This window comes from Salmo salar, chromosome ssa02, assembly GCF_905237065.1.
Source record: "Salmo salar chromosome ssa02, Ssal_v3.1, whole genome shotgun sequence".
NCBI lineage: Eukaryota > Metazoa > Chordata > Actinopteri > Salmoniformes > Salmonidae > Salmo > Salmo salar.
In genome coordinates, this window is record NC_059443.1 from 46,702,149 (window position 1) to 46,718,256 (window position 16,108).

Genomic DNA, 16,108 nt, shown 5'->3' on the forward strand with positions numbered 1-16,108 from the left:
GTCAGGTAGGACGCAATCCAAGCCTCTCTTGAAGACAGAAGGGACGTAGCCAGCGGTCAAGGATGAGTTGATGAGCGAGGTGAGGTAAGGGAGAAGGTCTCCGGAAATGGTCTGGAGAAGAGAGGAGGGGATAGGGTCAAGTGGGCAGGTTGTTGGGCGGCCGGCCGTCACAAGACGCGAGATTTCATCTGGAGAGAGAGGGGAGAAAGAGGTCAAAGCACAGGGTAGGGCAGTGTGAGCAGGACCAGCGGTGTCGTTTGACTTAGCAAACGAGGATCGGATGTCATCGACCTTCTTTTCAAAATGGTTGACGAAGTCATCCGCAGAGAGGGAGGGGGGGGAGGAGGATTCAGGAGGGAGGAGAAGGTGGCAAAGAGCTTCCTAGGGTTAGAGGCAGATGCTTGGAATTTAGAGTGGTAGAAAGTGGCTTTAGCAGCAGAGACAGAAGAGGAAAATGTAGAGAGGAGGGAGTGAAAGGATGCCAGGTACGCAGGGAGGCGAGTTTTCCTCCATTTCCGTTCGGCTGCCCAGAGCCCTGTTCTGTGAGCTCGCAATGAGTCGTCGAGCCACGGAGCAGGAGGGGAGGACCGAGCCGGCCTGGAGGATAGGGGACATAGAGAGTCAAAGGATGCAGAAAGGGAGGAGAGGAGGGTTGAGGAGGCAGAATCAGGAGATAGGTTGGAGAAGGTTTGAGCAGAGGGAAGAGATGATAGGATGGAAGAGGAGAGAGTAGCGGGAGAGAGAGAGCGAAGGTTGCGACGGCGCAATACCATCCGAGTAGGGGCAGAGTGAGAAGTGTTGGATGAGAGCGAGAGGGAAAAGGATACAAGGTAGTGGTCGGAGACTTGGAGGGGAGTTGCAATGAGATTAGTGGAAGAACAGCATCTAGTAAAGATGAGGTCAAGCGTATTGCCTACCTTGTGAGTAGGGGGGGAAGGTGATAGGGTGAGGTCAAAAGAGGAGAGGAGTGGAAAGAAGGAGGCAGAGAGGAATGAGTCAAAGGTAGACGTGGGGAGGTTAAAGTCACCCAGAACTGTGAGAGGTGAGCCATCATCAGGAAAGGAACTTCCTCAGGAAAGGAATCAAGGCGTCAAGCTCATTGATGAACTCTCCAAGGGAACCTGGAGGGTGATAAATGATAAGGATGTTAAGCTTGAAAGGGCTGGTAACTGTGACAGCATGGAATTCAAAGGAGGCGATAGACAGAACTATTGAAAGCACCAATAGTTCACTGTATTAGTCAGACTCAGACATGAGTTAACTACATCCATTACTAAGTTTTGCCCTAAACAAAACGGAATACACCTGTATGAGCTACAAAATAACTTGCAAATACGACTTGAAGGCTAACGTTAGCTAGCCTGTAGCCTGTAGCCAGCTAGCTAGCCTGCCTTACTAGCATTATCAAATGATAACGTTACATAACCAGGATTATCTAGACAATACACAGTAAACTTGTATGAGCTACGACCTAACTACGTTCAAATGAGGTATCTAGCTAGCTAGTTATATTAGCTAGCCTGGCTTGCCAGATCAAAAGATGGCTAGCTAACTACAGTGTCTTCAGAAAGAATTCACACCCCTTTACTTGGACCACACTTTGTTGTGTTACATCCCAAATTTGTAATTTATTGAATTGAGATTTTTTGGTCACTGGCATACACACAATACCCCACAATGTCAACGTTGAATTATGTTTTTTGTAAAATGCTTACAAATTAATAAAACAATTAAAAGCTGAAATGTCTTGAGTCAGTAAGTACTCAACACCTTTCTTATGGCAAGCCTAAATAAGTTCAGGATTAAAAAAGTGCTTAACAAGTCAAATAATAAGTTGCATGGACTCACTCTGTGTGCAATAATAGTGTTTAACATGATTTTTTAATGACTACCTCATCTCTGTTCCCCACACACATGGTATGGCAACTGCTCGACATCTGACCGTAAGACGCTACAGAAGGTAGTGCGTATGGCCCAGTACATCACTGGGGCCAAGTTTCCTGCCATCCAGGACCTATATAATAGGCGGTGTCAGAGGAAAGCCCATAAAATTGTCACAGACTCCAGTCACCCAAGTCAAAGACTGTTTTCTCTGCTACCGCATGGTAAGCGGTACCGGAGTGCCAAGTCTACGACCAAAAGGCTCCTTAACAGCTTCAACCCAGAAGCCACAAGACTGCTGAACAATTAATCAAATGGCCACCGGACAAGAATATTTGTGTCATTCTCAAAACGTATTTCCACAATGTTTGCTGCTTCAGTGTCTTTAGATATTTTTGTCAGATGTTACTATGGAATACTGAAGTATAATTACAAGCATTTCATAAGTGTCAAAGGCTTTTATTGACAATTACATGAAGTTGATGCAAAGAGTCAATATTTACAGTGTTGACCGTTCATTTTCAAGACCTCTGCAATCTGCCCTGGCATGCTGTCAATTAACTTCTGGGTCACATCCTGACTGATGGCAGACCATTCTTGCATAATCAATGCTTGGAGTTTGTCAGAATTTGTGGGTTTTTGTTTGTCCAACCGCCTCTTGAGAATTGACCACAAGTTCTCAATGGGATTAAGGTCTGGGGAGTTTCCTGGCCATGGACCCAAAATATCGATCTTTTGTTCCCCGAGCCACTTAGTTATCACTTTTGCCTTATAGCAAGGTGCTCCATCAAGCTGGGAAAGGCATTGTTCATCACCAAACTGTTCCTGGATGGTTGGGAGAAGTTGCTCTCGGAGGATGTGTTGGTACCATTTTTATTCATGGCTGTGTTCTTAGGCAGAATTGTGAGTGAGCCCACTCCCTTGGCTGAGAAGCAACCCCACACATGAATGGTCTCAGGATGCTTTCCTGTTGGCATGACACAGGACTGATAGTAGCGCTCATCTTGTCTTCTCCGGACAAGTTTTTCCAGATGCCCCAAACAATCAGAAAGGGGATTCATCAGAGAAAATAACTTTACCCCAGTCCTCAGCAGTCCAATCCCTGTACCTTTTGCAGAATATCAGTCTGTCCGTGATGTTTTTCCTGGAGAGAAGTGGCTTCTTTGCTGCCCTTCTTGACACCAGGCCATCCTCCAAAAGTCTTTGCCTCACTGTGCGTGCAGATTCACTCACACCTGCCTGCTGCCATTCCTGAGCAAGCTCTGTACTGGTGGTGCCCCAGATCCCGCAGCTGAATCAACTTTAGGAGACGGTCCTGACGCTTGCTGGACTTTTTTGGGCGACCTGAAGCCTTCTTCACAACAATTGAACCGCTCTCCTTGAAGTTCTTGATGATCCAATAAATGGTTGATTTAGGTGCAATTTTACTGGCAGCAATATCCTTCACTGTGAAGCCTTTTTTTGTGCAAAGCAAAGATGACGGCACATGTTTCCTTGCAGGTAACCATGGCTGACAGAGGAAGAGCAATGATTCCAAGCACCACCCTCCTTTTGAAGCTTCCAGTCTGTTATTCGAACTCAATCAGCATGACAGAGTGATCTCCAGCCTTGTCCTCGTCAACACTCACACCTGTGTTAACGAAATAATCACTGACATGATGTCAGCTGGTCTTTTTGTGGCAGGGCTGAAATGCAGTGGAAAATGTTTTTGGGGGATTCAGTTCATTTGCATGGCAAAGAGGGACTTTGCAATTAATTGCAATTCATCTGATTACTCTTCATAACATTCTGGAATATATGCAAATTGCCATCATACAAACTGAGGCAGCAGACTTTGTGAAAATTAATATTTGTGTCATTCTCAAAACTTTTGGCCACCACTGTATATAGCCTCGTTATTGTTAGTGTTATTTTTTTAACTTTAGTTTATTTGTTAAATATTTTCTTAACTCTTCTTGAACTGCACTGTTGGTTAAGGGCTTGTAAGTAAGCATTTCATGGTAAGGTCTACACTTGTATTCAGTGCATGTGACAAATAAAGCTTGATTTGATTTGAAAAGGAAGCAAGCCTGTACAGGAAACAAATATTCCTTAACATGCATTCTGTTTGCAACAAGGCACTTAATAAATACTGCAAAAAATGTGACATACAATTAACTTTTTGTCCCGAATACAAAGTGTTATAATTGGGGAAAATCCAATACATTACTGAGAACCACTTTACATATTTGGGCTCCCGAGTGGCGCAGCGGTCTAAGGCACTGCATCTCAGTGCTAGAGGCGTCACTACAGACCCTGGCTCGATTCCAGGCTGTATCACAACCGGATGTTATTGGGAGTCCTATAGGGCGGCACACAATTGGCCCACCGTCGTCCGGGTTAGGGTTTGGCTGGGGTAGACCTTCATTGTAAAATAAAAATTTGTTCTTAACTGACTTGCCTAGTTAAATAAAAGGTTAAATAAAAACCTGTCAAGCATAGTGATGGCTGCATCATGTTGTGGGTATGCTTGTAATCATTAAGGCCTGTGGAGTTTCAGGATGAAAAACACATGGAATGGAGCTAAGCACAGGCAAAATCCTAGAGGAAAACCTGGTTCTGTCTGCTTTCCAGACACTGGGATATTAATTCACCTTTCAGCAGGACAATAACCTAAAACACAAGGCCAAATCTACCTACACTGGAGTTGCTTACCAAGTAAACAGTGAATGTTCCTGAGAGGCTGAGTTACAGTTGTAATTATTTTGAAAATAATTAAAATGGGCAAATGTTGCACAATCCAGGTGTGGAAAGCTCTTACAGAGTTACCCAGAAAGACTCACAGCTGTAATCGCTGCCAAATGGGATTCTAACATGTATTAACTCGGGGTTGAATACTTATATAATCAAGATGCATTCGTTTATTTGTATTTTATAATCGTTAGTATTTTGACAAAAAAATAAATCTATTAAATCCATTTTAATCCCACTTTGTAACACAACAAAATGTGGAAAAGGTAAAGGGGTGTTATTGTTAAATAACCAGCAATAACGTTCTTTAACGTCGTTAGCTAAATTGTACCAGAGAGGTCATTATATTCCGGTATACCTGGTTATACTTAACACCACTGGTAGTTGCACACCAAGCAAGCATTACTGTTGTAGACTCCAAGCAAGTACCTTTTTTTTTTAATAGATTTTTTAAATTCAAATCAACAATTTACATTCTTACATCATACAAAACAGAACGCAGGTATTAATGAGAAAATACTGGAACAAACAAAAAAATAAACAATTCTAGTGCAATTGTAATCACTCTGAAAAAGTCTTATTGTAATGATTTAAGAAAATGTTGTTGTTGTTATTGTTCACTAAGGTTAATGTTTTAATAAAATAGTTCAATTCAATCAAAACAAAATGTAATTTTGGTATAGAATTTTGGAATTTTTGTTTGTGTATCAAGTATTTGGCAACAAGAAAAAAAAAATCACAATCATTTCAGTGGTCTTGTTATCATTGCAATAGTAACATATATATTTCATGTCAAAAACATAGTTCATAATGGTAAATAAGTATTTTGCAAGGTTTTCCCAAAATTCTAAGTGAGAGATTCTCACCTTCTTCACAGAAAACACAGATATCATCAATAGCCACTAATATGCATATCATAGAATTACATGGATATATCTTATGTCAAATTTTGAAGTGCACTTCCTTAACTTTGTTTGGTATACAATATTTGTAAGGCCTTAACCATGCATTTTCCAGACAATGTCAGGAATAAGCATGTTCCAGAAAAACCTTCCTCTCTGTGTAAGTTGGTTTTGTGAATGAAGAATTTGTCTTATATATTTATTACAATCTCTCAAGTAAGCCCATGTCTTCCAATCTGAGTTCTGGATAAACTTTGATCATTACCAAAGCTAAGATGAGTTTTCATTAGTGTCGTTAGACCACTGGGAACGGCTTTGATCACAGAAATAAACTCTCTGAAAGGTATTGGAAACTCTTTCAATGTTATAAATTGTTCATATGTGAGAATATTACCCTTGTTGTCGAAAATATCAACAACAAAGTCAATATTCCTCTCATGCCAGCTGGGGTACAACAATGACTTATTCCTTATAGTCATGTCTGAATTATTCCACAAAAGAGCTTTAAGTGTGGAAAAATTGTGCAGGAAACATATTTTCCAGGCCATTAAAGCTTGTTGTTGAAACCTAGCCAATTTAGCAGGTAATCTTTCAGGAATATAATTACATTTCAGTAAAAATTGAAGACCTCTCAATTTATTAAACACATTATTTGGAATGAAATACCATATTGAATCAGTATTGATCAAACATTTTTTCAACCAGTTTCTTGAAAGTGTTAATTATGTCAACAAAATCCAACACTTCTAGACCGCCTTCAGTTCTTTTGTTAGAAAGGACTGATTTTTTTGAGTTTGTGAGACTTATTTTTCCAGATGAAGTCAAGAAAGGTCTTATTGATCTCTTTACAAGTAGCAGGATTTACACATAACAATAATGAGGGGGTACACAAAATGAGACAGTCCCTTTGCCTTGGACAGAAGTATTCTCCCAAGTATAGAAAGATCTCTTTGTAGCCAATTATTAAATATATTTTTAGTTCTCTTAATTTTAGGAGAGAAATTCAAATGTTGTCTGACTAAGTGTTTTTTTGACAGATGTATTCCTAAATATTTAACACAGTACTTTACAGGAATATTTTCTATTTCTTTATCATCAGAGTCAAATAAACATAAGATTTCACATTTAGAAACATTCAGTATTAATCCTGATGCAATAGAAAATGCAGTTATAGCATTAAGGGCATGGGCGACCTGGTCTTTACCTCTTAAGAAAAGTGTAGCATTATCAGCCAGTTGGGAAATTTTGATTTCTTTGTTAAAAATGGTTAAGCCATACAAATTTGCATTATTCAGAATATCTGGAGATAGAAGTTCCACATCCAAAATGAATAAAAATGGCGAAATTGGGCATCTCTGTCGTACACTTCTGTTGATACTGAATATTTTGGAAGTATTAAGGTTTAGTAGCACATAACTATTTATATCTTTGTAAAACATGCAAATTACTTCAATACAATTTTCACCAAATCCAGAAGTTTAAGAGACCTAAAGAAATTAATGTTCAATTGTGGCAAAGGCTTTACAGAAGTCCAAAAATAAGACAACCACATCTGAGTCAACTGCATCTAAATAATTTATAAGGTCCAAGACTAAACGAATGTTAGAGCTTATGTGACGGCCCTTCATAAGTCCTGTTTGAGTCTCATTTATAATGGTATCTATTACTTTCTTTAATCTTTTGCCATAAACCAGAGCAATCATTTTGTAATCAATATTTAATAAAGTAATTGGTCTCCAATTGTCAATGAGAGAAGGGTCTTTATCGGGCTTCAGAATCAATGAAATAAGGCCCTGTTTCATAGTGGAGACCATTTCCCCATTTTTAATGCAATCTTGAAACATATTGAAAAACGGGTCTTCTAGTAACTCCCAAAACTGTCTATAGAATTCAACTGACAGGCCATCAGGGCCAGGTGATTTCCCTTTTTTCATTGAATTCAGAGCCTCTCTAATTTCTTCAGTTGACACAGGTGAATCGCAAACTGAGTGGAAATCATCCTGAATTACAGGGACATAATTCCGAATGTGGCAAATGTAACTTTCACCACCGTCTTCCTGAAATTGAGAGCTGTAAACGTTTTCATAAAATGAATTGACAAATGATGATATTGTAATGGGATCTTTGCATAAAACATCGTTAATTTTGAGTGCAGTTATAGATTTTCTTTTGTAGTACCTCTTTTCAAGTGCAAAAAAGTAACTAGTGTTTCTTTCCCCCTCTTCATACCATTTTACTCTTGACCTTACAAACGCACCCTTTGCCAGATCCGTGTAAAGCTGTTCTAATTCTAGTTGTAAAGACTTGAATACAGACTCCTCTTCTTCAGATAGATTATCTTTCTTTGGAAAACTGTCAAGCATGCTCATCATCTCCTTTTCTCTAAGGTTCTTTAATTGCATCAGCTCTTTGGCACATTTAATGGCTATCACTCTGACTTTATATTTGAAAAATTCCCATTTACTTCCATGACCCAAGTCTTTTCTTGCAAACATATCTTTAGCTAATGATTTCATGTTTTCAATGAGAGTAGAATCTTTAAGAAGTGTGTTGTTTAATTTCCAATATCCTCGAGTACCTTTAGATTTTTTAGTAGCTGGGAAATCAAGAGATGATCAGAAAAGGGAGCCAACTGATGATCTACATCTATAACAAACTGTAACAAAAAAGGGGAAATTAGGAATAAATCTAGTCTAGATTTACGTGACATAGTTTTGTTGGTCCAGGTATAACCCTTTGCACCTGGATTGAAATAACGCCAGGCATCCTCAACACAGAGATCCTTGCATAATGTAATGATAACGTTACTATTTTGAGGGCTTTGACTCGTTCTAGGAGGAAAACGATCATTAAAATCCCCTAAAATAATTAGAAAAGCCTCTGAGTATTTGTTGCTTAAATCCTTTCACCCGAATGAGTTTCCTGAAGGACAAAATCTGCGTTACTGCGTTTACAATATAAAAATAAAGCTTTCCTTTTTGTAGGATTTCTCAAACCCCTAGCATTCAGACTAACGATACTGACTGAATTGAAAACGAACTCCTGCATTTAAAAAAAAAAGAAAGAACACAAATTAGATAACAAGTAGTAATGTGAACAATAAAACAAACAGTGAACCTTGAGAGGATTACTCCGACGGAAAACTACGCTCGGCTGAGGTGGTGGTTAACAGAATAACAAATCTATTTACTTCCTCTTTTTTTTGGCAAGTGTTCATCAGTTGTAGTTCGAACGGTGCATTGATTCGTGGCAGTACATTAACTGTACTCATGGTAGTACTCACAGTTCCAATTTGGTTAATGTCAACAGAGTTACCCAGTAATCATTCGATAAACGCGTGTGGGCCCTTGAAGCCAGCCTTCTTTCCCTCTTGTCGTGCTTTCTCCAAGCAAGTACCAATTTCTACCGCAAACACAACAGTGACGATGAAGAGGTAGTGACGTTGCTCAAGTCCTGCTCATGAGTGTTTACTGTGCAGTGCGCAGCAAAGTTTACACCATTTAGCTGGGCTGCATGCAAAGTCAATCCTTTCACTTTGTAATATGTAAATCGTTGCATTCAATTCTGCCTTGTTTATGCGGCTACGAGGTCTTCTTTTGTGTCAGTTTACGCCACACGTGTACCAACACAGAAGGACGTGCGCAGGCAAGTAGTAACAATATCGTTCATGACACAGAATACATGAAGAATTGACTTTATACCATTTCATGTGTGATCCTCATGGGGCTTGTGAGAAAGATTTTATCAGTATTTGTATAATTCGGTGAGTTCAAGTCGAGTAGAAGCTAGCTACGAGCTTGCAGTGCTAACTACACCAGCCAGTTAGCAAGACAGCTACGGATTAGTTTCGTAGCTTGATCCAGTGAGGTCTACTGTCGCAATGATGCAACGGTAATGGACTCTGCCAGTGTTGATAAAGTCATTTTACATCGCTAGCTAGCAAGATCATGTAAGAAGCAGCGAACCTGGCTGGCTATACTTGTCATATCATGTGATTTATATTTTAGTGTATAAACAAAATGATCTAAACAGAAACGATGTGATAGCCATGAGGAATTCGCAATTCCTTGCATGTTCTGTTATTCAACTGTAGTGCCATTTTTATTTCCCGCCATTGGATTTCCGCAATTGTGACAAGTTGAAACTGGGTAAACAACCCGTCTCGAGCACCAGACAAAATAAACTACATCCACATAGAACACTATAGTAGTTAGAAGTGAACATACAAACATGAACGGCTTTCATGTAATAGAGGAGATCCAAACACTACGGTGAGTGTATTACAGCTACCACATGACATGATTGAATGTTATGGTGCTTTCAAGACAACTGGGAATTCGGGAAGATTCGAGAAGTAATAAGGTCAAATCATTACAGTGCTGTTCAGGTCGGAAGGTATGAGCTCTAGAAAGATTCCCGAGTTTTCGACTTGGAATTCCGAGTTGGATGAGTGTTACACGATTTTTCACAGTCGAAACAGATTTTTTCCCCCGCCGAGTTTCCATGTGTTTCCAGGTTCCAGGTCGCAATTGTAAATGAGAACTTGTTCTCAACTTGCCTACCTGGTTAAATAAAGGTGAAATAAATAAATGTGTCTTGAACGACAGAAGTCGGATATTTCCGAGTTCCCAGTTTAGTTTGAATGCGGCATTAGGCTAACATTACATGATATCAATGAAGACTAAGATGTCGATCCATCTAACTTGTAGTGTATTACGACAACAAGTCCCTTGGCATTTATATCATTCATTACTAGAGGTCGACCGATTATGTTTTTTCAACGCCAATATTTTTGGAGGACCAAAAAAAACCATACCGATTAATCGGCTGATTTAAAAAAATATATATTTTTATATATGTTTGTATATGTTTATATTTATTTATTTATTTGTAATAATGACAATTACAACAACACTGAATGAACAATGATCACTTATTTTAACTTAATATAATACATAAATAAAATCTATTTAGTCTCAAATAAATAATGAAACATGTTCAATTTGGTTTAAATAATGCAAAAACACAGTGTTGGAGAAGAAAGTAAAAGTGCAATATGTGCCATGTAAAAAGAACATGAGAACATATGAAAGCTGGTGGTTCAATATTCCCATTTCTTCAATATTCCCAGTTAAGAAGTTTTAGGTTGTAGTTATTATAGGAATTATGACACGTCGACTGTTTCTCTATACCATTTGTATTTCATATGCCTTTGACTATTGGATGTTCTAATAGGTACTTTAGTATTGCCAGCCTAATCTTGGGAGTTGATAGGCTTGAAGTAATAAATAGCGCTGTGCTTTAAGCATTGCTAAGAGCTGCTGGCAAACGCAGTAAAGTGTTGTTGGAATGAATGCTTACGAGCCTGCTGCTGCCTACCACCGCTCAGTCAGACTGCTCTATCAAATCATAGACTTAATTATAATATAATAAACACAGAAATGCGAGCCTTTGGTCATTAATATGGTAAAATCCGGAAACTAAAACAAAACGTTTATTCTTTCAGTGAAATACGGACCCGTTCCGTATTTTATCGAACGTGTGGTAACCCTAAGTGTAAAAATTGCTGTTACATTGCACAACCTTCAATGTTATGTCATAATTATGTAAAATTCTGGCAAATTAGTTCACAGTTCGCAACGAGTCAGGCGGCCCAAACTGTTGCATATACCCTCCCTGACTCCGCTTGCACTGAACGCAAGAGAAGTGACACAATTTCCCTAGTTAATATTGCCTGCTAACATGAATTTCTTTTAACTAAATATGCAGGTTTAAAAAAAATATACTTCTGTGTATTGATTTTAAGAAAGGCATTGATGTTTATGGTTAGGTACATTTGTGCAAAGATTGTGCTTTTTTCAGCAATGCGCTTTTGTTAAATCATCGCCCGTTTGGTGAAGTTGAAGTAGGCTGTGATTCGATGATAAATTAACATTGATTGTATGCAACGCAGGACAAGCTAGTTAACCTAGTAATATCATCAGCCACGTGTAGTTAACTAGTGATTATGTGAAGATTGATTGTTTTTTATAAGATAAGTTTAATGCTAGCTAGCAACTTACCTTGGCTCCTTGCAGCCACAAGGTCCTTTTCACGCTGCACTCGCGTAACAGGTGGTCAGCCTGCCACGCAGTTTCCTCGCGGATTGCAATGTAATCGGCATCCAAAAAGGCAGATTACAGGTTGTTATGAAAACTTGAAATCGGCCCTAATTAATCGGCTTGGCCGATTTTAATCGGTTGACCTTTATTCATAACTTATTTGATGAATGTTTCTCCCTTTGAAGAGGGGGATGACCGCAGCTGCTTTCCAGTCTTTGGGAATCTCAGACGATACAAAAGAGTGATTGAACGGGCTAGTAATAGGGATTGCAACAATTTCGGCAGATAATTTTAGAAAGAAATGGTCCAGATTGTCTAGCCCGGCTGATTTGTAGGGGTCCAGATTTTGCAGCTCTTTCAGAACATCAGCTGACTGGATTTGGGAGAAGGAGAAATGGGGAAGGCTTGGGCGAGTTGCTGTGGGGGGTGCAGTGCTGTTGACCGGGGTAGGGGTAGCCAGGTGGAAAGCATGGCCAGCTGTAGAAAAATGCTTATTGAAATTCTCAATTTTAGTAGATTTATCGGTGGTGACAGAGTTTCCTATCCTTAGTGCAGTGGGCAGCTGGGAGGAGGTGCTCTTATTCTCCATGGACTTTACAGTGTCCCAGAACTTTTTTGAGTTTGTGTTGCAGGAAGCACATTTCTGCTTTAAAAAGCTAGCCTTGGCTTTTCTAACTGCCTGTGTATATTGGTTTCTAACTTCCCTGAAATGGGATGGCCATGAGTACTCGAACAGACATCAAAACTCAATCTTTAAAGCTGCAATATGTAACTTTTTGTGCAACCCGACCAAATTCACATAGAAATGTGAGTTATATGTCCTGTCATTCTAACTGATAGTAAGTCTACACGTGCGTTCACCATCGCGATCATAGTGATTTTGGCCATCCACACCAGATGCGATGAGGACACGCAAGTTGAAATATCAAAACTAACTCTGAACCAACTATATTAATTTGGGGACAGGCCAAAACATTCATGGACATTTAGCGAGCTAGCTAATTTGTCCTGTGATATAAACATTGAAATGCACATGTTCCATTTTTCTGGATCTTTGTATAATTTGACACACGGAATCATGTGTTCTCTAACTAATCCACAGATAAAAGGGGAAACCTACTTAGTTTCTAGTAATCACTCCCCCTTCAGTCTTCTGTGGACTTTATATGGCGGTTGGCAACTAACTAAGGTGCATTACTGCCACCAAGTGGACTGGTGTGTGGAACTCTGTTCATCTTTCAATCACCCCTGTGGGTATGTGCTTTGAAAAACCAATGAGGAGATGGGAGAGGCGGGACTTGCAGCACATAATGCGTCAAAAATAGAATGAAGTTCAACTTTACATGCTGCCCAGACCACACATGTTGAGTTTGTCCCCCCCACACGCAGGTTGAAATATCAAAACAAACTCTGAACCAATTATATTTATTTGGGGACAGGTCGAAAAGCATTAAACATTAATGGCAATTTAGCTAGCTAACTTGCTGTTGCTAGCTAATTAGTCCTGGGATATAAATATTGGGTTGTTATTTTGCATGATATGCATAAGGTACTCTACTACGACAATTAATCCACAGATAAAACGGTAAACTGAATTTGTTTCTAGTCATCTCTCCTCCTTCAGGCTTCTTATTTTGATTTTATATGGCGGTTGGCAACCAACTTTAAGGTGCATTACCACAACCGACTGGAGTGTGGAACTCTGTTCATCTTTCAATCAGCCACGTGGGTATATGCTCCTAAAAACCAATGAGGAGATGGGAGAGGCAGGACTTGAGCGTAACAAATAAACTCAGCAAAAAAAGAAACGTCCCTTTTTCAGGACCCTGTCTTTCAAAGATAATTTGTAAAAATCCAAATAACTTCATAGATCTTCATTGTAAAGGGTTTAAACACTGTTTCTCATGCTTGTTCAATGAACCATAAACAATTAATGAACATGCACCTGTGGAACGGTCATTAAGACACTAACAGCTTACAGACGGTAGGCAATTAGGTCACAGTTATGAAAACTTAAGACACTAAAGAGGCCTCTCTACTGACTCTGAAAAACACCAAAAGAAAGATGGCCAGGGTCCCTGCTCATCTGCATGAACGTGCCTTAGGCATGCTGCAAGGAGACATGAGGACTGCAGATGTGGCCAGGGCAATAAATTGCAGTGTCTGTACTGTGAGAAGCCCAAGACAGCGCTACAGGGCGGACAGCTGATCGTCCTCACAGTGGCAGACCACGTGTAACAACACCTGCACAGGACCGGTTCATCCGAACATCACACCTGCGGGACAGGTACAGGATGACAACAACAACTGCCCGAGTTACACCAGGAACGCACAATCCCTCCATCAGTGCTCAGACTGTCCGCAATAGGCTGAGAGGGGCTGGACTGAGGGCTTGTAAGCTTGTTGTAAGGCAGGTCCTCACCAGACATCACCGGCAACAACGTTGCCTATGGGCTCAAACCCACCGTCGCTGGACCAGACAGGACTGGCAAAAAGTGTTCTTCACAGACGAGTCGCTGTTTTGTCTCACCAGGGGTGATGGTCGGATTCGCGTTTATTGTCGAAGGAATAAGCATTACACCGAGGCCTGTACTTTGAAGCAGGATCGAGGTGGAGGGTCCGTCATGGTCTGGGCCGTGTGTCACAGCATCATCAGACTGAGCTTGTTGTCATTGCAGGCAATCCCAACGCTGTGCTTTACAGGGAAGACATCCTCCTCCCTCATGTGGTACCCTTCCTGCAGGCTCATCCTGACATGACCCTCCAGCATGACAATGCCACCAGCCATGCTGCTCGTTCTGTGAGTGATTTCCTGCAAGACAGGAATGTCAGTGTTTTGCCATGGCCAGCGAAGAGCCCGGATCTCAATCCCATTGAGCACGTCTGGGACCTGTTGGATCAGAGGGTGAGCACTAGGGCCATTCCCCCCAGAAATGTCTTGGATCTTGCAGGTGCCTTGGTAGAAGAGTAGGGTAACATCTCACAGCAAGAACTGGCAAATCTGGTGCAGTCCATGAGGAGGAGATGCACTGCAGTTCTTAATGCAGCTGGTGGCCACACCAGATACTGACTGTTACTTTGTTCAGGGACACATAATTCCATTTCTGTTAGTCACATGTCTGTGAAACTTGTTCAGTTCATTTCTCAGTTGTTGAATCTTATGTTCATACAAATATTTACACATGTTAAGTTTGCTGAAAATAAACGCAGTTGACAGTGAGAGGACGTTTCTTTTTTTGGTGAGTTTAGAACCAAATTCTATTTTAGCGCCTGGCTACGCAGATGCTCGCGAGCAGGGTGGGTGCAATGATTGAATAACATGTATGTGTACATTTATTTGTGGTCAGCATGTAAGAAGCAGTAAATCTGTTCTATGTGCGCTATTTTTATGCTTCCCGTTCTTAAGCTTCGTTTTTTCGTCTTTTACTTAGTTTTGTACGCCAGTTTCAAACAGCTGAAAATATAATATTTTGGGTTATGGAAAATATCTTTCACACTACACATTGCTTGTTTTGCCACAATCTGAAATTAGGCAAACTATTATAATTTTAGCAACCAGGAAGTGGCGGAGCGATTTCTGCATAGTGCATCTTTAACCAGGGAATATGCTTTGTGGCTTGTCCCGAAGAAATATGTAATTTTGTCTTGAAGACAACGTTACTTTGCTTTGACTCTAGGGTTCCAGTTGTACATGGTTTGCGCGCCACAACAAAAAATAAACAAAGGCAAGCATCACACAGTTCTCCCTAAATTCCCTTTCCCCTCCGTGTCTCACTCACACAATTGCATTTTGACCATTCCCTCTTCACCGGTGGCTACCAACCGGTTGATCTCCAAGACATTCATAGGTGATTGCCAAACATTTCTGTAAAAAACCCAATGCTGAAGTCTTGCGTTCCAATTTATTTGTATTTATTCATCTAGCGCTGTTAGCAGTAGCTGCACCCGATTCAGCTGCCTTCCGCACCAGATAGGTGAGGTGTTCCCATTTTGACTCATTTCATGTATCTGAAGGTTCAAACTCTGCCTTCCCAGTGGGCCTGATGAGCAAATCAAGTGCGCTATACACTACCGTTCGAAAGTTTGGGGTCACTTATAAATGTCCTTGTTTTTGAAAGAAAAGCACTTTTTTTTGGCTATTTAAAATAACATCAAATTGATCAGAAATAAAGTGTGGACATTGTTAATGTTGTAAATGAGTATTGTAGCTGGAAATGGCTGATTTTTTTTAATGGAATATCTACATAGGCGTACAGAGGCCCATTATCAGCAACCATCACTCCTGTGTTCCAATGGCACGTTGTGTTAGCTAATCCAAGTTGATCATTTTAAAAGGCTAATTGATCATACAAAACCCCTTTTGAAATTATGTTAGCACAGCTGAAAACTGTTGTCCTGATTAAAGAAGCAATACAACAGGCCGTTAGACTAGTTGAGTATCTGGAGCGTCAGCATGTGTGGGTTTGAATACAGGCTCAAAGTGGCCAGAAACAA

The 16,108-nt window shown here is 40.2% G+C and overlaps 1 protein-coding gene and 1 long non-coding RNA gene across 5 annotated transcripts in view; one reads left to right on the forward strand and one right to left on the reverse strand.

The window, feature by feature from the left end:
* LOC106584238 (uncharacterized) lies at positions 1 to 8,920 on the reverse strand. The gene is made up of 3 exons (XR_001323712.2): positions 8,797 to 8,920; positions 1,028 to 1,121; positions 1 to 111 (listed from the first exon to the last, which is right to left on the reverse strand). It is a non-coding gene; the product is annotated as an uncharacterized lncRNA (long non-coding RNA).
* Positions 8,918 to 16,108, forward strand: part of ctps1b (CTP synthase 1b) — a 26,234-nt gene continuing 19,043 nt past the window's right edge. The window contains exon 1 of one of the 4 annotated variants that reach the window (XM_014169268.2): positions 8,918 to 9,158. In XM_014169268.2, coding sequence (XP_014024743.1) covers positions 9,027 to 9,158 — 132 coding nt within the window. In that variant the 5' untranslated portion in view covers positions 8,918 to 9,026. Of the gene's footprint in view, positions 9,405 to 9,642; positions 9,785 to 16,108 lie in introns of those variants that run through there. The other 3 variants (XM_014169274.2, XM_014169279.2, XM_014169277.2) reach the window with 3 other exon arrangements.